The sequence below is a fragment of the Paroedura picta genome, chromosome 12, assembly GCF_049243985.1.
Source record: "Paroedura picta isolate Pp20150507F chromosome 12, Ppicta_v3.0, whole genome shotgun sequence".
NCBI lineage: Eukaryota > Metazoa > Chordata > Lepidosauria > Squamata > Gekkonidae > Paroedura > Paroedura picta.
In genome coordinates, this window is record NC_135380.1 from 49,914,549 (window position 1) to 49,939,146 (window position 24,598).

The following is a 24,598-nucleotide window of genomic DNA, read 5'->3' on the forward strand; positions in this document are numbered from 1 at the left end:
TCGAGTCCCGCTCCCCGGAAGGAGCAGGCGAGGCGTATGCGGCGCGAGCGGACGGATTCCGCCTCGGGAAGCGGCGAGCGAGATGGCCGGCTGGGGGCGGGCGCTGGGCGGCCTGCGGGGCTTCTGGGGCCCCGGCCAGGTAGGGGCCGCGGGGGCGGGGCTCGCTCGCAGGGGGAGGGGCCGGGGCTGGGGGGATGCCGAAAACTACTCCCAGTTTTTCCTCTTCACCAAGGTCTCCATGTACCTTTTAAAAGTCATTTACTCTTTGGGTGCCCACCTACCACTACCTGCCCACCCTGGACAGGGTGCCGCTCTCACCAACACACTCCGCCAGGAATCTAGGCGTGATCCTGGATTTATTTATTTTTATTTTATTATATTCCTATACCGCCCTCCCTGGAGACTCATGTCGGTTTACATTAAACATATAAACAATACATGGAACAGTCTTCATTAATACTCATACAATAATAATAATAATAACAGTAGTTGTAACAGAAAACAGTATAGTGAACAGTATAACAATAATAATAATATAACAGTATAACAATGCAACCGTGCAAATGGCACAACAGGTCCAGAGCACTCTGGTGGAGTTCTGGGAGGAAGGGGGGGAGAGCGGGGGCCCTTTGTTCGTTGTTGGTTGTGCCTGGTGGAAGAGCTCCTTTTTCCAGGCCCGGCGGAACTGTCTAAGCTCCGTCAGGGCCCTGATCTCCTCTGTGTGCTCGTTCCACCAAGTTGGGGCCAGGACAGAGAATGCTCTGGCCCTGGTCGTGCGGGTCATCGGCATATTGATGACAACCCAGCCGAAACCTCCGTAACAGTTGTGCAAGAGGGCGCATAAAGATGTTGAATAGGATAAGAGAAAGGACCGCTCCTTGTGGGACTCCACAAGTAAGTTGTCGGCGGTCTGATGTTTTCTCTCCTATCGCAACCCTCTGCCCACGATCCCGGAGGAAGGAGATCAGCCATTGGAGGGCTGTCTCTTGTATTCCGGCAGTGATGAGGCGGCGAGCTAGAAGCTCATGATCGACTGTGTCAAACGCTGCTGAGAGGTCCAGTCATATCAGCAGTGCCGACCCGCCTCGGTCCAACTGGCGCTATCTCTATCCCATGGCCAGGCCGGAAGCCTGACTGGGATGGGTCTAGGACCGAAGCTTCTTCCAGGTACTCTGTTAGTTGGTTTGCGACAGCCCTTTCTATAATCTTCCCCAGAAACGTTAAATGCAAGACGGGTTGATAGTTGTTGGGCTCTCGCGGGTCTAAGAATGTTTTTTTCAGCAGTGGGCGTACCACAGCCTCTTTCAGTCCCTCTGGGAATTCTCCCGTTGTGAGAGAGAGATTGATTATCTCCCGGAGGTGGCCCGTTATCCTTATGTCAGCTGTTCTTAAGAGCATATATATCTAAATGCCATAGTCACAGAATTCACCTGTCTCTCTCAGTTCTGTTTTCCAACATGGCAACAATTCAAGCAGCTGCTTGGGTGATTTGCAGAACCACAATGCTGGATGAAAAGATGAGTGTAACTGTGCTGACCAAGAAGGTGGGAAGCAGGAGGTTCTGTCTTGGAAGCTGTGCCAGCACACAAGTCCCCATGTCACAGCAAGGACAGTGAGCCATGTGATAGCCACCCCCGCCTAAATAGAGTGGATGTGCAGCCCCTTTTAAAAGAAGAAGAAGAGTTGGTTCTTATATGCCCCTTTTCCCTACCCGAAGGAGGCTCAAAGCGGCTTACAGTCACCTTCCCATTCCTCTCCCCACAACAGACACCCTGTGAGGTGGGTGAGGCTGAGAGAGCCCTGATATTTGCATGTATGTGTGTGTGTGTGTGAGAGAGAGAGAGAGAGAGAGAGAGAGAGAGAGAGGGTGGGGGAGGGACCAGGGAGGTCAGGCAAGGGAGAAGTAAGACGGGTGAGGAATGGGGAGAAAGGAGTTTGTGTGTATTTGTGTGTCTGAGAGGGGAAACCAAGGAGCCCCTGAGCAGGAATGTGTTTCAAATACCTTCTTAAAGTTGAGCTGTCTCTAATTTTTTTTTTGAGGGCGCTAGCAGCTTGGCGGAGGAGAATGCCAGCCGCGCTACCTTTGTGACCCGGGCCTCCATTGTAAGGAAGTATCTCACAACGGGAGAATTACCGGAGGGACTGAAAGAGGCTGTGGTACGCTCACTGCTGAAAAAAACATCCTTAGACCTGCGAGAGCCCAACAATTATCGACCCGTCTCGCATTTAGCATTTCTGGGGAAGATGATAGAAAGGGCTGTCGCAAACCAACTAACAGAGTACCTGGAAGAAGCTTCGGTCCTAGATCCATCCCAGTCTGGCTTCCGGCCTGGCCATGGGGTAGAGACAGTGCTAGTCGCCCTGATGGACGACCTCCGTCGCCAGTTGGACCGAAGCGGGTCAGCACTGCTGATAGGAACTAAGAGGAACTAAGAAAGAAAAGGAAAATGTTCAGGAAATGGAGGGAAAGACAGAGCTCTAAAGAAGAGTACCTACAGGTTACTAGGCACTGTAGATCAATCATCAGAAAGGCCAAAGCTGAGAGTGAGGTAAGATTGGCCAGGGAAGCCCATTGTAACAAGAAAAGATTTTTCAGTTATGTGAGGAGCAAACGTAAAGTAAAGGAGGCAATAGGCCCACTGTTGGGTGCGGATGGACAAACTCTAACGGAGGATGCAGAGAAAGTAGAAAAGCTTAGTGCCTATTTTAAATCTGTTTTTTCCCACAGGTCAAAGTGTTTAGGCACATCTAGAGATGGCCGTAGCCAAAGGATAGTGTCTGGGTGGCAGGTTAACATGGATAGAGAGGTTGTCGAGAGGCATTTAGCTGCACTGGATGAGTTCAAATACCCTAGTCCGGATGAAATGCACCCGAGAGTGCTCAAAGAACTTTCCAGAGACCTTGCACAGCCCTTGTCCATCATCTTCAGAACCTCTTTAAGGACTGGAGATGTCCCGGAGGACTGGAGGAGAGCAAACGTTATTCCGATCTTCAAAAAAGGGAGGAAGGATGACCTGGGAAAATACAGACCAGTGAGTCTGACCTCTGTTGTGGGGAAGATAATGGAGCAGATATTAAAAGGAGCGATCTGCAAACATCTGGAGGACAATTTGGTGATCCAAGGAAGTCAGCATGGATTTGTCTCCAACAGGTCCTGCCAGACCAACCTGGTTTCCTTTTTTGACAAAGTAACAGGTTTGCTGGATCGGGGAAATTCGGTTGATGTCATTTACTTGGATTTTAGTAAAGCTTTTGACAAGGTTCTCCATGATGTTCTGATGGATAAGTTGAAGGACTGCAATCTGGATTTTCAGATAGTTAAGTGGATAGGGAATTGGTTAGAGAACTGCACTCAAAGAGTTGTTGTCAATGGTGTTTCATCAGACTGGAGAGAGGTGAGTAGTGGGGTACCTCGGTGCTCGGCCCGGTACTTTTTAACATATTTATTAATGATCTAGATGAGGGGGTGGAGGGTTTGCAGATGACACCAAATTGGGAGGACTGGCAAATATTCCGGAAGATAGAGACAGAGTTCAACGAGATCTGAACACAATGGAAAAATGGGCTAATGAGAACAAGATGCAATTTAATAAAGATAAGTGTAAAGTTCTGCATCTGGGTCAGAAAAATGAAAAGCATGCCTACTGGACGCTTCTAGGTAACACTGTGTGTGAACGAGACCTTGGGGTACTTGTGGATTGTAAGCTAAACATGAGCTGGCAGTGTGATGCAGCGGTAAAAAAGGCAAATGCCATTTTGGGCTGTATCAACAGGGGCATCACGTCAAAATCACAAGATGTCATAGTCCCATTGTATATGGCACTGGTCAGACCACATCTGGAGTACTGTGTGCAGTTCTGGAGGCCTCACTTCAAGAAGGATGTAGATAAAATTGAAAGGGTACAGAGGAGAGCGACGAAGATGATCTGGGGCCAAGGGACCAAGCCCTATGAAGATAGGTTGAGGGACTTGGGAATGTTCAGCCTGGATAAAAGGAGGTTGAGAGGGGACATGATAGCCATCTTTAAGTATTTGAAAGGTTGTCACTTGGAGGAGGGCAGGATGCTGTTTCTGTTGGCTGCAGAGGAGAGGACACGCAGTAATGGGTTTAAACTTCAAGTACAACAATATAGGCTAGATATCAGGAAAAAAATTTTCAAAGTCAGAGTAGTTCAGCAGTGGAATAGGCTGCCTAAGGAGGTGGTGAGCTCCCCCTCACTGGCAGTCTTCAAGCAAAGGTTGGATACACACTTTTCTTGGATGCTTTAGGATGGTTAGGGCTGATCCTGCGTTGAGCAGGGGGTTGGACTAGATGGCCTGTATGGCCCCTTCCAACTCTATGATTCTATGATTCTATATGACTAGACCTCTCAGCAGTGTTTGACACAGTCGATCACTAGCTTCAAGCTCGCCGCCTCATCGATGCCGGAATACGAGAGACAGCCCTCCAATGGCTGATCTCCTTCCTCTGGGATCGTGGACAGAGGGTTGCGATAGGAGAGAAAACATCAGACTATCGTCAACTTACTTGTGGAGTCCCACAAGGAGCGGTCCTCTCTCCTATCCTATTCAACATCTTTATGCGCCCTCTTGCACAACTGGTATGGAGGTTTGGGCTGGGTTGCCATCAATATGCCGATGACACCCAGCTCTTCCTCCTGATGGATGGCTGCCCTGACTCCCCCCAGAAGCATTAGCCAGCTGCCTGGAAGCAGTGACGAGATGGCTGAAGCAGAGTCACCTGAAGCTCAATCCTTCAAAGACGGAGGACCTGTGGCTGGGTAGGAAGGGCCCATGCGAGGAAAAGCACCTGCCTGCCCTGGATGGAGTACAGCTCTCTACGGCTGACTCCAGCAGGAACCTAGGCGTGATTCTGGATGCTTCCCTTACAATGGAGATCAGGGCTCTGACGGAGCTTAAACAGTTCTGCAGGGCCAACAAAAAGGAGCTCTTCCGCCAGGTTGAGACCAGGCACAACCAACAACGAACAAAGGGCCCCCACTCTCCCCCCCTTCCTCCCAGAACTCCACCAGAGCGCTCTGGACCTGTTGTGGCATTGCACTATTGCATCGTTATACTATTTATTATATTGTTATACTGTTATATTATTCTGTTATATTGTTACAACCACTGTTATTAATTATTGTATGATTTTTAACGAAGACTCTTTCATGTATTGTTGATTAGTTTAATGTAAACCGCCCTGAGCCTTCGGGGAGGGTGGTATATAAATCTAAATAAATAAATAAATATCAGTATTTCCCAGTATAACTTTTACACCAGGAAGCTGCCTCTCCTGTTGCCTAAAAGGAAGTCTGAATTAAGTTATATGGTTTTAAAAGTAAGGGTTGTAATACAGGAGGTCTCTTTATTTTGCTTTTAGCTACCAAACCGCTTGGACAGAAGGACATTCTTTAGACGCCCCAACGATAAAGCTACCCCCAAGCTGATTCAGCTGCAAAAAGGTGAGCTGCAGGAGGCTTTTGAGAGGGCCATGATGATATTTCATGTGCTGGATGCTGTTTGGAACCTATCCAAGCAGAGGAAGAGGGCAATATGGAATGTGGCTAATGTGGGTAAGGAAAGTAGACCAGATTCTGGTTTAGCTGACAGCGGTTCTAACTGTTCTTCTAATAGCCAGGCATTTCAATACCATCTGTCCCCTAAAAGGAGCACAAGGAGTGTTACAAGGATTCCAACCCAATAGTTCACTTGCTGAAGACTTTCACTGCCCAGGCTCCCTAGAATCATAGAGTTGGAAGAGAACATCAGGATCATCTAGTCCAACCCCCAGGACAGTGCAGGAACTCACAACTACCTATCTACCCACAATGACCCGAGTTTCATGCCCAAATGATCCCCCCCACACACACACCAAAACCCTCTAGAACAGGGGTCGTCAACCCTCGGTCTGCGGCCCGGTGGCGGGCCACAAAGGCCATGGTATCGGGCTGCTGCCAGCCACACCTGCCTTTCCCCGCCGGCAGCAAGAAGGAAGGGAAGAGGCAGGCGCAGCCGCCGGCATGGCGGTGACGCAAACGCGCATGCGCGTTAGCACCCCCTAGTGGCGAAAACATGTTGCCGCGCATACGTGTTAGAGCCACCTGGTGGCCAAAACACAATTGCGCACGCACGTTTTCGCAGCACCCGGGCCGTCGGCTCTTCCCTCACTCCGGAGGCGGTCCCTGACCTGAGAAAGGTTGGGGACTGCTACTCTAGAATCCAGCCTGGCCTGGTCTGGAGAAAATTCACCTACAATCCCACAGTGGTGATCAGCAATTTGCAAGGAAGGGCCACAAGAGACAAACATTGACCCATTTCTGCCCACCCACTCAATATCTGTCTTTCATAAAATCTTATGTCTAGTTTCTCTGCTCCCTTGGGACTGTGAGAAGGTGGAGAAATAGTTGGTACTCCTGCCCTTTTCTTTAGGGCAGGGTGAATGTTAAAGTCACAGGAGCTCACTTGCCTAGGGCTGCCTCCACAGCTGTGGGAAGGGGTTTGGCTCAGTAGAAGAACCTCTCCTTTGTATCCAGAAGGTTCCAATTTCAATCCTTGACTTCTCTAGTCATGCCTTTGATGACATGACAGACCTCTACCTGAGACCCTGGAGAATCACTGCCAGTCTGAAGACACAATACTGACCTAGATGTGCCAGAGGTCTGATTCAGTATGAGGCAGCTTCTGTTCATTAAAAGAAGATATTCCAATTCTGTGGTGCACAATTGTGTACGTTATTGTCAAACAGTCACACAGTCTCCATGGGGGGCTGCATCCAGTGTCAGATGTCTTTGGTCTTTTTTGTCATTGCCATAAACACTTTCTGACTTGCTTTGTTCTCCCAGAGACTTCCCAGAGGCCTCTCAGATCTGGAATTTCCACTAGAGAGGATGCAGCACTGAAATGGGGCCTCCTCACTATCCCCGTCGTTACATTTTGCCTTGGCACATGGCAGGTAAATCTGACACTTGGTTTTTGGGGACGCTTAGTGGAGAGTGGATGCAACTCCTCTGCCAGGCATTTGGTTGAGGTTGATTCGAACCACCATTTCCCATTGGCCCCCGAGCCTCCCTCCGACAATCATTGCAGATCCACCCAACCCAATGGGCCACTGAGTTAATCAGTGTTTCTAGTATTCTACAATGTTTATTATTATCATTAAAAGTTAAAGGTACCCCCTGTGCAAGCACCGAGTCCTGTCTGACCCTTGGGGTGACGCCCTCCAGTGTTTTCATGGCAGACTCACTGGTTTGCCAGTGCCTTCCCCAGTCATTACCATTTACCCCGCAGCAAGCTGGATACTCCTTTTGTCGACCTCGGAAGGATGGAAGGCTGAGTCAACTCCCAGCCTCATGGGCAGAGCTTTCAGACTGCATTTCTGCTGCCTTGCCACTCTGTGCCACAAGAGGCTCATATTATCATTATATTGTTGTTATTGTTACTGTTGCCACATTACAATAAACTGAGTTAATTGTATTATTCCTGTTTCATGTAAACCACCCTGAACCTTCAGGGAGGACAATGTATAAACAAATAAACTAAGAGGAGGTTCCTGGTTTACTCAGTCAAGAACTCGCTATGTGGCCTAAAGTGAGACCCTCCTGGAGTCTGGGGATGATGGTAACACTAATGTGCTGGAATCAGTTTCTTGAGAATTACTGAATTAATCTTCTAATTGGCATTCAGCTGATGCTTTTTTGTTACTACTGTTTCTTGGCAGGGCAGTCCTTTATATTCGGCTAGAAAGGCCAATTTAGTCCACCATCTCCTTCCCGAAGCTGTTGCCTTGCTGTGGTCATATTTGTTCAAATAAATGACTTAGGGAGGCTGAGACACAGGAGGGGGCACTGGATGCATCTGCTCCTCTCCTATGGTGACTTTGGACTCTGGGTTTATCATTTACTATTAAGGGTTTCCTGTTTCTTCTTTCCTGAGGAGCTACATTCAAGCCCAGTAGCTATTTAGAAACCAATAAGATTTTTCTGCTGTAGGCTTTTGAGAGTCAAAGTTCTCTTCATCAGATAGCTAGAAGTTATGTTTGCTAAGTTCTGAGAGGGGAGCAGTAATTGCATTTTGGTGTCAGTGTGCGCCTGAATGATCTTCCAAGCATGAAATTGGATCTGGTCCAGAAATACATGGGTTCAGCTGGCTGGGATAATCTTCAGGTACCCCACTGTCCCATAGGGCCCCTAAATTTGGTGTAGTGGTTAGGAGCCAGTTTGGTGTAGTGGTTAGGAGTGCGGACTTCTAATCTGGCATGCTGGGTTCGATTCTGCACTCCTCCACATGCAACCAGCTGGGTGACCTTGGGCTCACCACGGCACTGATAAAACTGTTCTGACCGAGCAGGAATCACAGGGCTGTCTCAGCCTCCCCTCCCTCACAGGGTGTCTGTTGTGGGGAGAGGAAAGGGAAGGCGACTGGAAGCCACTTTGAGCCTCCTTCGGGTAGGGAAAAGCGGCATATAAGAACCAACTCTTCTTCTAAATTCTTGTGTGTTTATCAGGTTCAGCGGAGGAAATGGAAACTGAAGCTGATGGCTGACTTGGAAGCACGCTTTCAGGCAGAGCCAGTCCCGTTGCCATTTGAGTAAGTAAGTATATGAGCTTGCTCATAATCAGTTAAAAAGGAGGGTTTGTGTTCTGCACATAGTTGTGATTTCATTTGTCGGCTCTGCTCCTGAATTGAATGGGTGAAGTTTTTCTTGATAAAAAGCAAAGTGTTGGGAGAATCTTAACCCAGCCTCTTGGGCTTCTGTCAAAGGCACAGCAGGTCCAACTTATTTATTTATTTATTTATAATTGGATTTATATACCGCCGTTCGCCAAAAGGTCTCACGGCGGTTCACAATAAAATATAAAATCAAATTAAAATCACATAAAATTCCATTATTACAATAAAAGATGGCATTCTATTCTATAACTTTCCCCGCTTGTTCAGAGAGAGATCGGGCGTTAATCCTGTAAGAGAGAGAGGAGAGAAAGACTGGCCGATGGATTAGGGATCTTGGATGGAACCTGGTCTCTGCCCTGGCCTCAACCATATGCCTGGCGGAAGAGCTCCGTCTTACAGGCCTTGCAGAAGGATGGTAATTCCGACAGGGCCCTTAGCTCCTCCGGGAGGTCATTCCACCAGGTTGGGGCCAGGACCGAAAAGGCCCTGGCCCTGGTCAAGGCCAGGCGAATGTGCCGGGGGCCCGGAACAGTCAGTAGATTCATACCCGCAGAGCGGAGAGCCCTGCAGGGGGCATAAGCAACCAAACGGTCCTGCAGGTAAGTAGGACCCAAGCCGCATATGGCCTTAAAGGTTAATACCAACAAACTTGACCCGGAAACAGACTGGTAACCAATGAAGATGACGGAGTACCGGCTGAATATAGGCCCTCCAAGGTGTCCTAGTGAGGACCCTAGCTGCCGCATTTTGTACCAGCTGTAACTTCCGGATCAGAGTCAAGGATAGGCCTGCATAGAGCGAGTTACAGTAGTATAGTCTGGAAGTGACCGTTGCATGGATCACAGTGGCTAGGTGTTCCGAGGACAGGTAGGGCGCTAGTAGCCGGGCCTGGAGAAGATGAAAAAAAGCCGTTTGGGCTACTTTCGTGACTTGAGCCTCCATAGACAGGGAGGCATCAAAAGTCACTCCCAAGTTCCTGACCACTTGGGTAGATGTTAATTGTACACCATTCAGGCATGGGAGGCGCGCTTCCTGATCCTGCCCTCTTCTGCCCAGCCACAGGACCTCCGTCTTGGAGGGGTTGAGTTTCAGGCGCCTCTGCCTGAGCCATCCAGCCACTGCTTCCAAACTGCTGGCAAATGTATTTGGGGGGAGTCCGGCCGGCCGCCCATTAGGAGATAGAGCTGGGTGTCATCCGCATATTGGTGGCACCCTAGCCCATAACCCTGAACCAGCTGGGCCAGAGGGCGCATGTAGATGTTGAACAACGTGGGGGAGAGTACCGCCCCCTGCAGAACCCCACAGGGGAGCTCGCAGGGATCCTATAGTTCATCCCCCACTGCCACCCTCTGCGTCCGGTTCCGGAGGAAGGAGGATTGCAGCACAGTCCCCCTAATTCCGGTCCCGGCGAGGGGGTGAACCAATAGCTCATGGTCGACCTCATCAAATGCGGCCGACAGATCTAATAACACGAGAATGTCGGACCCGCCTCGATCCAGCGGGCGTCGGATATCATCCGTCAGAGCGACCAGCGAGGTCTCCACCCCATGGCCAGAACGAAAACCAGACTGGTATGGGTCAAGGGCCGAAGTTTCCTCCAAGAAAACTAGGAACTGGTCTGCTGCGGCCCACTCTACTACCTTCCCTAGAAACGCAAGGTGCGAGACAGGGCGGTAGCTGGTGGGGTCCCGCCTGTCCAGCGATGGTTTTTTCAGCAGAGGGCGAACCACGGCTTCCTTAAGCCCCCCGGGGAACTCTCCAGATGTCAAAGAGAGGCTGATAATCTCCCTCAGGGGGCCTCCTATCCGTTGGTCGCCCTGTTTAAGCAACCAAGACGGACAGGGATCCAAGGGGCACGTGGTTCGCCCTCACTGATCCTAGTAACTTGTCCACTCCGGTTAAAGAGAGCCACCTGAAGCCATCAAACACTGACCCCCTTGGCGGCCACGGAGCTTCCAGTTCACAAACTGTATCAATCGTGGCAGGTAGGTGGCGGCGGAGTGACAGAACCTTATCCACAAAATAGCTTGAAAATGCCACACAGCTCAGATCCAATTCCCTTAATTTTGGGCGCCCTTCTTCGAGGGCGGTAAGTGACCTAATCACTCTAAACAGTTGTGCGGAGCGAGAGCTTGCGGACACAATTTTCGCGGCGTAGAAGTCTCGTTTCGCCGCTTTCACCGTGTTCTCATACGCCTTCATAAGCGTGCGATGTGTTGTCCTTGTCACTTCGTCGCGCCAAAGATCTTCCCCCACACTCACTCAAGCCGTCTCACTTCCTTCTTCCTCTCCCGGAGCTCCTGGGAAAACCACAGAGCCTGTTGGAGGCGAAGGCGGAGAGGGCGCCTAGGAGCAATCTTGTCGATAGCGGCCGTCAGGCAGGACTGCCAGTCTTCCACCAAGGCTGACAATGAGTTGCCGGAGGGCATCGGGTCCCGCAGGGCATTCAGGAATCTCTGAGATTCCATAAGTCTCCGCGGGCGGACTAAAATATGTCCGGCACCAAAACGGGGAGGGGGTGGCATCTTAAGTCGAGTCTTTGGGGCATGGTGGTCTGACCATGGAACGATGTTATTCGCCACCAGATCTACCGCTACTCCTGCGCCAAAGATCAGATCGAGGGTGTGACTGGCCTGATGAGTGGGACCAGCAACAAATTGCGAGAACCCCAGAGTCTTCATGGCAGACACCAGGTCCAGGCCATGTCCTGAAGGCGGCGCATCCGCATGGACGTTGAAGTCCCCCAGGACCAGAAGTCTTGGGAACTGCAACGTCCAGGCAGCCACCACCTCCAGTAGGTCTGGCAGGGAGTCCAGCGAGGCAGTGGGTGCTCGGTACACCAACCAGATCGCCACGTTCTCGACCGATTCCCACTCTAGGCCGACACACTCAATCCCCGAGATAGAAGGCGCAGGGAGGGCCCTGAAGGAGAAGGACTCTCTGACCAAGGTGGCTTCCCCTCCCATGGAGCCGGGGTTGATGTAGGACCGAAAAGCCGGCTGGCGTGAGTTCTTTCAAGGCGACTGTCTCCCCTTTGCGCACCCAGCTTTCGGTCACACAAGCCAGGTCTGCCTCATGCCTTGCAAAAGTTCCTGCAAAGTAGAGGACTTGTTCTTAATTGACCTGGCGTTGCTTAAGATCAACGCTGGTTCCACCCTAGCCCTCTCTCCCACAAACCTGGGGTTGGGCTGGAGATTTGAAGGGCAGCGTCCATATCGACCGAGCCAACGGCCGTGGAAATTCCATGGCCGAGGACTTTGTGGACCTACGTACGCCGCTGCCCCCCTATTATTTTATCTCCTCCCACCGCTTTAGTTGCCTTGTCTCAGAATCACTGGAATCCTAGTCTCAGGCTGGATCCCTGGCTCAGCATCCCCTCTCTCTTCCATAGACCTCATCTCGGTAGAGCAGCTCCTAGCTAGACTGACCAATGACCCTAGCTGACTAAACTACCCTCCCACCCACATCCCACCCAACCCCAAAAAGGAAAGAATCCCACCCTCAACCCACCCCTAACTACAGCTAGTACCCTCCAAAGGGAGTAGGGATTATGCTGAAGATCCACCAAGATCTCAGTTAGCTGTAAGTCTTTGCGGTTCCAGGGGTGATCACTGCTCCAGTCAGTGACCCCTGGAGCATTTTCAGGCACGAAGCCTCTCGAGATTAGTGCTTTGCTCAGTTCAGACTTTCAGTTCAGTTGCTTTACACTCCCTCCGTATCTCTGCCAGGCTCTGCTCACCGTTCTGGTCTTCTCTCGCCTCCGTTGTTTAGCCTCCGTTGTTCAGCTTCTCCTCTCTCTGCGCTCTCACACATGCCTCATTGCACTCCCCCACTCCAGCTCCGATATTTCACAGTCCAGATCAAAAGGACTCCCACCGCAAGGTTGTTTGTCAGGAGGGAAATCTCTGCTCTACCCCCGTTGAATATTTGGGTTGAACAAGCACTATTTTTCTTTAAAATCTCTAGGGGTGGCAAGCTAGAGCTCTACGTCCGTCCCGGTCGCCATCTTAATTAACCCAAATTAACCCTTGCATTCACCCTTTATAGACCTCCCTTACCCTCTCCATCCTACCTGCCTCATAAGGTGGCCGTGGGGGGGAGAGGAACGGAAGGTGATTGGAGGCAGCTTTGAGATGCTGTAGGGTGGAGAAAAGTGGGCTATTAAAATTAGCCTTCCATCCTCCAGTCCCTGTCCCAAGTGTTCCCTTGGCCCCTTTTCTGCTTCTGCTCACTGTCCTTTTACATTTCCGCATTGGCATCATTGTTGCAAATGAGACTAGAGCGTGGCTGGATCCCACATCATTTCCACTCATGGTGGCAGTGCTTCCCCCCCCCCCCCCGCATGGAAGAAGGGTCCTTGGCGGTGGCAGAGAGCGCCATCAAGCTGCAGCTGATTCCTGGTCACCTCGTAGGGTTTTCGAGGCGAGAGACGCTCAGAGGTGGTGTGCCATTGCTGACCCTGCTTCACTTTTGAGATCTGATGAGATCAGGGTAGCCTGGAGCATCCAGGTCTGGGCAAGAAGCATCTTTACAACTGAGGAAAGAAGAGGCTCTTGCCACAGCAAAAGGTTTCTTACATTAGAGGAAAGCTCTGCAGATCTTACACACATTTGTCTTGTAATGTGCGTTTTCCTTCAGTGGCATTAGAAGAGGCTAACAGTTTTGGTCTGGTGTAAGTAGTTCTCCCATCCATTGTGAAGTATTTGCATTAGCAAAGGAACCAAGACGGTATCACACCTCTCTGCACTTTTGCTCTTGGCTGCAGTTCAACTGGTATTGCCATTTTCCATCTTTCTGCAGCCTCCTGGAGTTGAAGGAGTTGGAGTATAGGCCAGTCAAAGTCCGAGGATATTTTGACCATACCAAGGAGTTGTACGTACTTCCACGCTCCCGGGTAGATGCGGAGAAGGAGGCCAGGGCTGCTGGCCAACTGATGTCAAGTCCGGAGAGCGGCGCAAACGTCATCACACCCTTTTACTGCACAGATCTTGGGTAGGTTGGTGAGTAGCTAGAAGGCTTAGGCAGGAGTATGACTGTATCATAGATGCTGGCTGTGCTGCACAAGCTAGAAGACTAACAACTTGTTCTGCTAATAAAAGTAATTTTGGACACTGAATAGTACCCAATTCTGTTTCTGAGGCTGCATTGTGTGACTCACCATGTAGTCAAGACTAGCCAGTAGGAGCAGCCGGCCCAAAATTCATTGTACAGTCTAGTTTCGGCCTTTGATTGTGCTTTTGGCTGTTGTGCAGGAGTGTTTAGAGATCTCTTTGTGTGATTCCCCTTCTGCCCCCTTGGCTGGCAGTGCTCACGTCGTCTGGGTTGAAGCTGATGCCTCCTGTGCCTGTGAGGGTTGGGCGCTTCAGCATCCAAAGTGACCATTCACTCCTGACGCAGCCAGCGCCGTGGGGGGGGGGGGGGCGAGGCACTGGGACAGATTCTGTGAGTAAGAGTTGAAGGCAGTGCAGTTTTGCATCCTGTTGGTGGCCAGCTGGGAGGCTGCTAAGTGCTTGGAAGTACCTTTTCTGCCGCTCTGAGCATTTCACTCAGATTTTGGCAGCACTCGCAGGATGCAGAGAACAGCCCTCCAAGAAACAGAGTCCCTGATGAATGTTCTGCAGGAGGTGCCTCCCTGGCTGCCCTTAGAGAAGGCTGAAGCTGCATGGGTGACGCGTGGGGACTGTGCAGGAAAAAACAGTGTTATGAAACTTTTTTTTACCAGTTTAGAGTGTTCAGCAAAATGATGTTAACTTAAGAAAAAGGTAATTAGAAAAGGATCAGTGAGAAGAAGCTCTGCCAGATAGAGTCCCCACAAAGCCCATCTCTTAAGCAAAAGGCTTAATTATCCCTTAATGTTTCTGATCAAACATTGGGGAAGTTAGCTATGCACAAAAAGGGATAAATAGCAAAAGCTGTTTGCAATTTAATGAGGTGATTAATCCTTGTAGGAATCCACGGGAGACAAATACTGATTAATAATAAGGTGTATGAAATAAGGTTTAAGAAATAAGACACAGAATAACACTAACAATTACAGGGGAAATAGCTAAGTTCTGAGGGGGAAAGGGGCAGCAGAAATCATACAATTACCTATCTTGCTCAGATGGAGAAGTTTGATGCATTTGGGGGGGGGGGGTCAGCAACAGGAATGGACCAGCATCCAAGTTGGGCATCGCTAGAGGGGAGCGAGTGAGCGAGCACACAGGGGACTCCAAGGAACAATTTTTGTACCCTTTCCTTAGCCAGGTACGTGGTAAGAGTCACATTGGCAAAAGTGGGCTTGGGACAAAAAGGTGCTCCCTTTGATATGGAACCAAAAGGGTGATTTATCTAGGGTGGCCCAGGATCAAAGTGATCAAAGGGAGTGCTCTGAAAAAACTAGAGAGCAAGAATGCTTATTGCATGTTTAATGGAGGGGGGGTACCAGAAAGAAGGATGCTCTGAAGTTGCCAGAGCTGTGTGCCTGTTTCTCACAGGCTGTCAGGGTTCACAAGGACAGTCCGTCATGCCAAGCTCCACTGATGTTCTGCAAAGACAGGTTGGCCTGGCTTTTTGGCCTTATGTCTAGGCCAGAGCAAATGTCCAAAGTCCAGAATTCAGAGTCTTGCTTGAAGAGTACACAGGTGCTAGTCTCATCCCACGATGAGGTCTGTTACTAAAGGTGCTGATTCAGGGTGTCTAGCACCATAGAATACAGTCCAGAGGGTCTGGTTGTCACTAGTTATAATCCAGTGTCTGGTCCCATTCAGAGGTAGGGCTCCATCGGTAACACATCCTGCCTTTCCCCCAGAGTCCTGTGAGCAGACCTTATTCTAAGAATTCAGAGCTTCCAAACCTTCAAGTGAGAGCTTCTGATCGGTTTAATAACAGGCAAGCTCAGCTTGCCCTCCCAGCCTGGCAATTTCTGCCTTCCTTTCCTTTCAGACAGGCCATTTCTGTACTATCCATTATTTTGCTGCTGGTCTTGGAACTGTTATCATCACAATGCTACTTAGTCTCTTTTCCCTGTCTCAAACAAGTGAGTCATGGGGTGGCATCCTCAAGACCAACAGACCCATCGCACCATACATTTGGGTGGGACACAGCTGATCTCAGTAGATGCAGACAGGCCAGCCAAGTGAAAAGAGAGAGAGATCCCAAAGCAAGCGGGTGGGGGAAATCATTTTGGTGGAACAGTAAGCATGCAGGTGGAGCAGCACATTGCTGGATAAGAAGGCATCCAACATCCAGGCCAAGCATACATTGGTGGCTTCCGTTCCTTTAAAGCTTCCTCTATTTATTCTTGCCTAATGGAGTATTTATTCCCATCTCTCCCTCTTATCCTCACAGAATCTCAATTCTCGTCAACAGGGGTTTTGTCCCCAGGAAGAAGGTGAAGCCAGAGACCAGGCAGCAAGGACAGGTAAAGGCAGATAGAACCACTCTATCTATTTAGTGCACCTGGTTCTGTTCCTGCAGTGCAGTCCTAGACAGAACCAGGGCCTTCCTAAGCCCTCTTGACGTTATTGGACTTGGAAGGCTGCAGTTCTGCATACAACAACCATGTAATGATTTTACTAACAGAATCCTAGAATCCTAGAGTTGGAAGGGGCCATGCAGGCCATCTAGTCCAACCCCCTGCTCAACGCATCCTAAAGCATCCAAGAAAAGTGTGTATCCAACCTTTGCTTGAAGACTGCCAGTGAGGGGGAGCTCACCACCTCCTTGGGCAGCCTATTCCACTGCTGAACTACTCTGACTGTGAAAATTTTTTTCCTGATATCTAGCCTATATCATTGTAGGATACTCGTGGTCCCAGTGTGACCAAGGTTTTCCAGTGAACAGGAGCAATATGATTGGATGAGTAGGCCACTTACTGGACATGCCCCAAATCACTGGCTGATTTTTACATCCTCTCCAAGCAAAGCAAATGCATGTGTTTCTTTGAACCCCCCTCTTGAATGCACAAGCTAATTTGTTTGAGGGGGGTTGTGTGTGTGAGTAAAGGTGAGAGAAAGGGGTCTAAGGGGTCTAAACTTCTAGTAGAGCTTCTCATGGCAGAATGACCATGTCTGAGACTCCAGACTCTGAGGCATCCACTCCCCTTTGGGGATCAAGGGCCACCTCGGCAGATGAGAAGAGACAGCTCCAGTGGAGCCAGGGAGCAGAGGCATCGTGGCAGGGCAGATCCTGGACAGCGGCAGTAGTGGAAAGGGACTCTGGAGGAGTACCTTTTGCAGACAAACCTCAGCTAACCCTGGTTGGTGGCCATGGTAATGCTAAACCAAAAAAGGAACAAAACCCAACCTTAACAGGTAGGAACTCAAAAGCTGAGCTGAACAATAAAAATAATGTAAAACTTGTTGCTTGTTTATTATGGTGCACAATTAAAAACAGAATAAAAACTTCTTAAAAACTATACCGAACTAACAGCACATAGAACCAAGGACCAAACGCGTTTCGACCCTTCCGGGTATTCCTCAGTGGTCAAGATTATAATAATACACTCTATATAGAAATATAGAACTCTCTATAATGTATAGCTCAATGGTTGAGTGGGATCTGTAATGTGTAAATTTTTTGACGCACATGAGATTACACTCTGAGTACTGAACTTAATGAGAGCAAAGAGTGGTGACTTTAGGAATTTGTCTCCAAAAAGGATAAAATTTAGGGCCAGGGATCCATAGCCAGTTGGAGGTGGGGGAGCGTAGAGCTCTTCTGGGGGTATAGGCAGGGAGGCGGTCTCTCAGATACACTCGGCCCAGACCGCATATGGCCTTAAAGGTGATTACCAAAACCTTAAGCTTATCCGGAATTGAACTGGGAGCCAGCCGAGTTCTTGGAGTACCGGCCGGATATGAGATCTCCATGATGGCTTAGTGAGAATCCTGGCCACAGCGTTCTGCACCAGCTGTAGTTTCCGGATCAAGGATAAGGGCAGGCCTGCGTGGAGCGAGTTGCAGAAGTCCAGTCTGGAAATGACCATCACATGGATCACTATGGCTAGGTGTTTTGGTTCCAGGTAGGGCGCTAGTAGTTTGGCTTGGCGGAGGTGGTAAAATGCCAGCTGCGCTACCTTTGTGACCTGGGCTTCCATTGTAAAGGAAGCATCCAGGGTCATGCCCAGGTTCCTGGTGAAGTGAGTTGCTAGGAGCTGCACACTGTCCAGGGTGGGCAGGCGCACTTCCTCCCATGGTCCCTTCCTACCCAACCACAGGACCTCTGTCTTTGTAGGGTTGAGCTTCAGACGACTCTGCTTGATCCATTTTGTCACTGCTTCCAGACATCTGGCTAAGGATTCTGTGGGGGAGTCAGGGTGGTCATCCATCAGGAGGAAGAGCTGGGTGTCATCTGCGTATTGGTGGCAACCCAGCCCAAACCTCTGCACCAGCTGAGCAAGAAGGCGCATGAAGATATTAAATATGATAGGAGAGAGGACTGCTCCTTGTGGGACTCCACCTGTGAGCTGGTGACGGCTAGATACTCTCTCTCCTATTGCTACTCTCTGTCCGCGACCCTGGAGGAAGGAGATCAGCCATTTGAGGGCTGTCCCCTGTATCCCAGCGTCGGCAAGGCAGTGAGATAGGAGCTCATGATCGACTGTGTCAAACGCTGCTGACAGGTCTAATAGTATCAGCAGCGCTGACCCGCCTCGGTCCAGCTGGCGGCGGAGGTCATCCGTCAGGGCAACTAGCGCTGTCTTCACCCCATGGCCAGGCCGGAAGCCCAACTGAAATGGGTCAAGGGCTGAACTCTCAGCGACATACATAGAAAACTCCACATTAAAACATCCAAAATACTTTATAGTGAGACACCACAAGTAGCCTCAGAGAATTGCACCCTTTCCCTTGCTGGGTTCTCCAACAAGTCCTTGGAAAGTCTTTGAGTGGGGTTTGCAAAAGCCGAAGGGGACTACTCTCTGACTGTTTGTTGCAGATCCAGGAAGAAATTGAGCTCACTGGAGTGGTGAGGCTGTCCGAATCCCGCAAGCCCTTTGTCCCACAGAACAATGTGGAGCAGAACCGTTGGCATTACCGAGACCTCGAAGCCATGGCCAGAGTGACCGGCACTGAGCCCATTTTTATAGATGCTGATTACAGTAAGTCTCTCCCCCTCCCACTAGTGCACTTTCCCCACCCTAATTTTGGGACTGATAACAAACATGACATGCTGATTTTATGAACTTGGGCAGAGTGTGAGTGGGTGGGCAGGAAGGGATGCGCCAGTGCTTGTCTTTTGTGACCCTTGCATACCCAGGGAACTGCTAATTGTCACTGTGGGATGGTTGGTGAATTTCCTCCAGGCCAGGCTGGATTCGGGAGTTTTTTGGAGGATGGATCACTTGGGCATGACATTGTGGTAGTTGTGACTTCCTGCATTGTGCAGTGGGTTGGACTAGATGACCCTGGAAGGCCCTTATAGCAGTGGTCCCCAACCCCCAGGCTGCGGCCCAGTGTCGGGCTGCGAAGGCCTTGGCGCCGGGCTGCGGCTCCCTCTTCCCGCCTCCCCCCCCCCCCCCCCGCAGCGAGAAGCTCGCCAGGCCGCGAGCAAATCGGCCACCGAAGCTTGCTTTGGGAGGAGGGGGAAGAGAAGCTTGCCGGGCCGCCACTTCTGGTCCAGCCAGCTCATGGCTGTTTGCACAGTATTAAACCCCCCCCCCCGATGGCAGTCAAAACACAATCTGTAGGATGTCCCTCTCCTCACTCCTTCTCACCACCTTCCATATGCAGAACAATCAGCCCACCAAGAGATAGCTTCCAAGGGAGTCTGGTCCAGACGATTCTCTTAGGCCCACACATGGCCCATGCAAGGAGGGGGCAGTTCTTCCTGGCCCAGCCACAACCAAACATCTGGTGGGAGAGCTCCATCTTACAGTCCCTGTGAAATGTTGACAACTTCGGCAGGACCCTTTGCTCTTCTGGGAGCTTATTCCACCAGGTTGGGGCCAGGAGGAAAAGGGCCCTGGCCCTGGTTGAAGCCAGGCTTGCCTTCTGGGAGCCGGGAACAGCCAGCAAATTCCTACCTGCAGAGCGAAGAGCCTTGCAAGGGGCACAAGGAGATAAACGTGTCCTCAGATAGGTGGGACCCAAGCTGCAGGTGGCCTTAAAAGTTAGAACCAAAACCTTGAACATGATCCAGAAGCAGATTGGCAACCAGTGCAGCTGCCTCAGCCCAGGCTGGACATGGGCCCTCCTGGATGACCCTGTCAGGACTCTAGCAGCTACATTTTGCACCAACTGTAGTTTCCAGGTCAGAGACAAGGGTAGGTCTGTGTAGAGTCAGTTACAAAAGTCTAATCTGGAAGTGACCATTGCATGGATCACCGCAGCCAGGTGGTCTGAGGACGTAGGGTGCTAGTAGACTTGCAGGTGGAAAAACGCCACTTGGGCTACTTTTATGACCTGAGCCTCCATCGATAAGGAGGCATCAAGGATCACCCCCAAATTCCTGGCCGCAGGCACACTGTAAGCTGCATCCCATCCAGGCAGGGGAGGCCCACAGGTCCATGAAGAGGAGAGGCCTCTGGTGGGCTACCCAACCACTGTAGGGCCCACATAGTTCAGCTGAGCTGCACTGACCATTTGCAGATTTCAGTGCTGAGAGGGACAGTTCAGCCCTTCCGGCCGTGATGGCAGGGAAAGGGGTTCCTCCCAGGAGCACAGAAAGAGCCGAGGACTGGGAAGGGAATCCTTCCCATACTTTGCGGCATTTTATTTCTAAAAGAAAGGCTTGTCTTCTTTCCCTGTAGCCTAGCTAAGATTCACTTTTCTGTGTCTTCCACCTCCGTAGAGAGCACAGTCCCAGGAGGGCCAGTTGGAGGCCAGACAAGAGTGACTTTGAGAAATGAACACATGCAGTATGTGATCACCTGGTGAGTACGCCTTTCCCTCTGGGCTTTACCAGGCAGTTGTTCCCGGGGCGGAATGTAGGAGATTCACTGATGCAAATCTTGTATTTAGGATGGAGGGTGGGTATCCTGATGCTGAATGCTAATCAGCAGACTCAGCATCTTGGATGGATCTCTGCTGCTTTAGCACCTGGCTCTTCGGGCTGGAGGTGCTTTCTGGGAAACCTGGATTATCTCTGCCTGTCTGCTGCGACCTCAGGGGCTGAAAGGTGCTATAAGCCTGTTTGTGTGACAGATATCCTGCCTGTCCCACTGCTCCTGATTTTGGCCACAGTGGAAGCAACAGGAGAGAACTGATGGATGCCCTTCAGTGTGCGCAGTTGCATATAGTAGGGAGATTGACCACACAACCAGTAGAGGATCTTGTGTTGCAAGGTTAAGGAATCAGCAACTAGCAGACACAGCAAAGCGATATGTGGAGACAATGGTGGCTGTTGTAGCAAGACTTGCTTGCACAGATTGATAGTCCACGGTCCAATTAGGGTTCTTTTGCCCAGCCCCAATGAATCACTGTGAGAGAAAAACCTTTTTAATATTTTTACTGCAGAAGAAATATAGACACAGGGGAGTTCCCAGATCTCTGCATAGGATTACATCGTGTTAAATGCCCTTCCCTTGGAGGATGAGCCAATTGCCTGGAGTCTCTGCCTCCCCACACCCCCTCCCTGGAACACCCTACAGCCCTTAGGCCAGCCTTCCAAGAACCTCTGACAGGGATCTGGGTCTTTGCCTGGCATCAATCCCAGCCTCGAAGGTTTACAGATTCTAATGGCTTGCTCCTGCCTTCTGGCCTTGGTGCACAAGATAAGGCCAGTTTTACCCTGCTCAAAACATTCCCTCCTCCCTCTCATGGGAAGAGTGTTTTGGTAAGAACCAAGGGTCAGAAACAGTCAAACCAATATGCAGAATTATAGTCAATTTCTAATAACTATGATTGGAAGGTCGCAATCATTTTCTTTACCACCAGGCTATCAGGCTCCTGGGCCAACTTTTGCATTCTTAGTAGCCTGTGAGGAACATGGGGCTGTTAGCGGTTAAAGAATGCTGGATTAGGATTGAGGAGATCCAAGTCTGAGTCCTCATCCTCCCATGGAAGCTCACAGGGTCACGTGGGCTAGTTGCTCTCTCGTCTTAACTTCACAGGACTGCTGCTAGGACAAAGCTGCTTGAGGGGCTCCCACTGAAGAGAAGAAACAGTATCATCCATCTGTGGATGAGGGCTACACTGCCGGAAGGCATACAATATTATTGTCTGCACAAGCTCCTGCACTTCCACTCTGGCTGGGCCATGAAGGCAGCAAAGCTAGTGGTAGGGAAGCTGCAGTCAGGCAGGATACCACCCTGCAAATATTGCGGGTCTGGTTTTGTAAAACTCTTAACCAATTATGTCATTGTGTGCAGAAAACACTCGTATAGTTGCAAGGAAATGTACTGGATGGGGTGTGGATGAGAGAGCCAGGTTCAACTACTCACCGTCCCAGATTTTTTTTATATTGATATAGTAATAGGCTTTATTCTGATAGGATGTGCTTGTGTGCATCAGACAGACACATTGGAACATTATCTTTAGAGTGTAACCCATACACATAAGGAAGAAATTGATTTCTCCTTTTATTTACTTATTTCTTTATTTGATTTTTATACTGCCCTCCCATATGGCTCAGGGCGGTTTGCAAGGAGTTATTGAAGCACCTATATAGGCAATAAACTGAAATTTTTGCTGGCTGGTTCATACCCTTTGGAACCATATCAGGTTGCAAGATTTGTTTTCAGAGTAATGACAGAAAATGACAGTGTGGTTCAGCTCATGGTCTTTAGGCCAATAAAGCTGTATCATTTCAGTTAATCCTCACTGTGCCACAAACTTGTTGGGTGACTTTGTGCCTGTAATTCTGTCTCAACCTAATCTGCCTCACAGAATTATGATAAAACTAGGAATAAGGCCCATTGTAGTGGGAATACAATGGGCGCTAGCAGGCCGCGTGGCTTCCCATGGGGTGTGGCAGGGGTCTGTGGAAGTGTCCATGGAGGAGCAGGCTGGAGGAAGCGAGGGGTCCCGGGGGCAGAGGGAGGAAGAGGGGAGGTGAGGTGGAAGAAGGGAGGAGAGATTACAGGGCAGGGCGAGTCGTACCTGAGTGAGGAGGTCTGTAGCGGCGCGGGCTGCGGCTTGGGCGTGGCTTGCTGTCGCGGCTGAGTGTAGTCTGCAGCGTCTGTGGAGTGATCTGGCCGCGTGGGCGGCGGCCTGTGCCCTGCGTCTTCGTGAGCACGGGCTCGTCGTCGTCGTCCAGGCCCCGGCCGCCATCTTTGAGCTTGGGCGGCGGCCCGTTTTCAGGCGCGCCGTCTGTGCAGGCCCCAGCGGGGCAAGCGGGTAAGGGGGGGGCGAGGAGTTCGGGGCTCGTGGCGGCTGCGGCGGGGATGTTCTGGGACGTTGGGGGAAGCGGCAAGGCGCACGTCGGCTGGGGTTGGGTGGGGGAAGTGTGCGGGCTGCGGCAGGCCTCCGAGGACATCGAGAATGGGGGGTGGAGGGCAGGGAGGGGCGTCCGGGGTGCGCGGCGAAGCGGGGAATGGGAATGGGGGGGAGGTCGAGACCGGTGGCGCTGGCGTGCGACGGACGTCTGGGGTGGGGGTGGGAAGGGGGATGGCCGCGGTAGTCTGCGCGGGGAGTGGGAATGGGGGGGGAGGCCGCGACCGGTGGCGCTGGCGGGGAACGGACGTCTGGGGTGGGGGTGGGAAGGGGGATGGCCGTGGTAGTCTGCGCGGGGAGTGGGAATGGGGGGGGGGAGGCCGCGAGCGGTGGCGCTGGCGGGGAACGGACGTCTGGGGTTGGGGTGGGAAGGGGGGATGGCCGCGGTAGTCGCAGGTAGGTAAAGGGCAGTCGCTCAGCAGGGAAGCAGGTTCCCCAGACCGGAGCGGCGTGTGGCGAGCGTCCTCCCTGGCAGCCATCCAGCGAGGATGGCTGTTCGGGAGAACTGGTGAGTTGGAGGCGCGGTGTCTGGGAGACGGGCCAAGTGTCCAATAGGGAGGCGCGCGAACACTTGGCCCTGGAGTGGCACTCGGAGGAGCAAATCAGGAGCCGCTTCGCGGATCCTGATTCGCTCCTCCGAGTTTTTATCCCAGACAGAGCCCGCCCTAACTCCTCCCACACACCCCTTACTCTTTTATATAGTCCGTGGCGCCACGGGCGGTTTAAAGATGGGATACACTGCCCTTAGCTGTACTTTGGGTTTTGCACTAAAAAACAAGATCTTGAATTTTAACCCACTTGTTCCCTGAACCATAGGTACATAATATAGCCCAGTGAATGTGGTTCCTGAATTTACTTTGTTCTTTCCTTCTCCACAGGTATAGCTTGTGTGCAGCTACATCCTACATGTGGTACAAGAAGTTCATCCAGAAAGTGCATCTTTGAGCTGGAGTTTCTTAATGCAGCAGCTTGTAAGAGCTGTCTGTCTAGTTCAGCCAGAGGAGTCACAAAGGAGCTGACGATTTCAGAGCTTACTGTGACAACACAGGATGCCATCATGCTGGGCTTGAAGGCTGGAAAAGCAAATTTAACTCCAGTGGCTGCACAGGGCTGGAGGGACGTTTGGGGTCGGACTGTAACCCCCAAGCCAAATAAATCAAGAGCTGGTGAATAAATCATTTTTTTGTCTGTCATTTCTTTAAATTTTATCTATTAAATGAAATGTAATAGCCACCCCTCTCTCTCTCAACAGGCTAAAGGCAGTTTACATGTCAAAATTTGGCTTAAAACACAGTAACACCGTAAATATGCTGAATGCTCCAACTATGTATCTCTGTATTTAGTGGTGGGATTTTGTTCTGGAGGGAAGGAGGGCAGGCCCATGTGATGTTGCTTATTCTGGCCTTAACCATATGCCTGATGGAAGTGTGCCATTTTGCAGGGCCTGCAGGACTTGAATTGTTCCACCAGGGCTCAAGTCTCAGGAAGTCATCCACAAGTGATCAGGCCAGAACCTTAACTGGAATGGCTCCAGAACCAGTGCTTCATCCAGGAATCCTTGCAATTGATCC

At 50.7% G+C, this 24,598-nt stretch overlaps 1 protein-coding gene across 2 annotated transcripts; it reads left to right on the forward strand.

The window, feature by feature from the left end:
* Window positions 1–5: 5 nt before the first annotated feature.
* Window positions 6–24,202, forward strand: SURF1 (SURF1 cytochrome c oxidase assembly factor). 2 transcript variants are annotated; one of them, XM_077306100.1, is made up of 9 exons: window positions 6–139; window positions 5,384–5,465; window positions 6,846–6,955; window positions 8,507–8,589; window positions 13,474–13,665; window positions 16,003–16,075; window positions 18,592–18,754; window positions 20,446–20,527; window positions 23,906–24,202. In XM_077306100.1, exons 1-9 carry the CDS (start codon window positions 83–85, stop codon window positions 23,970–23,972), a joined length of 909 nt encoding a protein of 302 aa, XP_077162215.1. In that variant the 5' UTR covers window positions 6–82; the 3' UTR covers window positions 23,973–24,202. The 2 variants fall into 2 exon arrangements, with proteins under 2 accessions (XP_077162215.1, XP_077162217.1); XM_077306102.1 differs by lacking the exons at window positions 6–139; window positions 5,384–5,465; window positions 6,846–6,955 and adding an exon at window positions 7,951–8,165.
* Window positions 24,203–24,598: the final 396 nt, after the last annotated feature.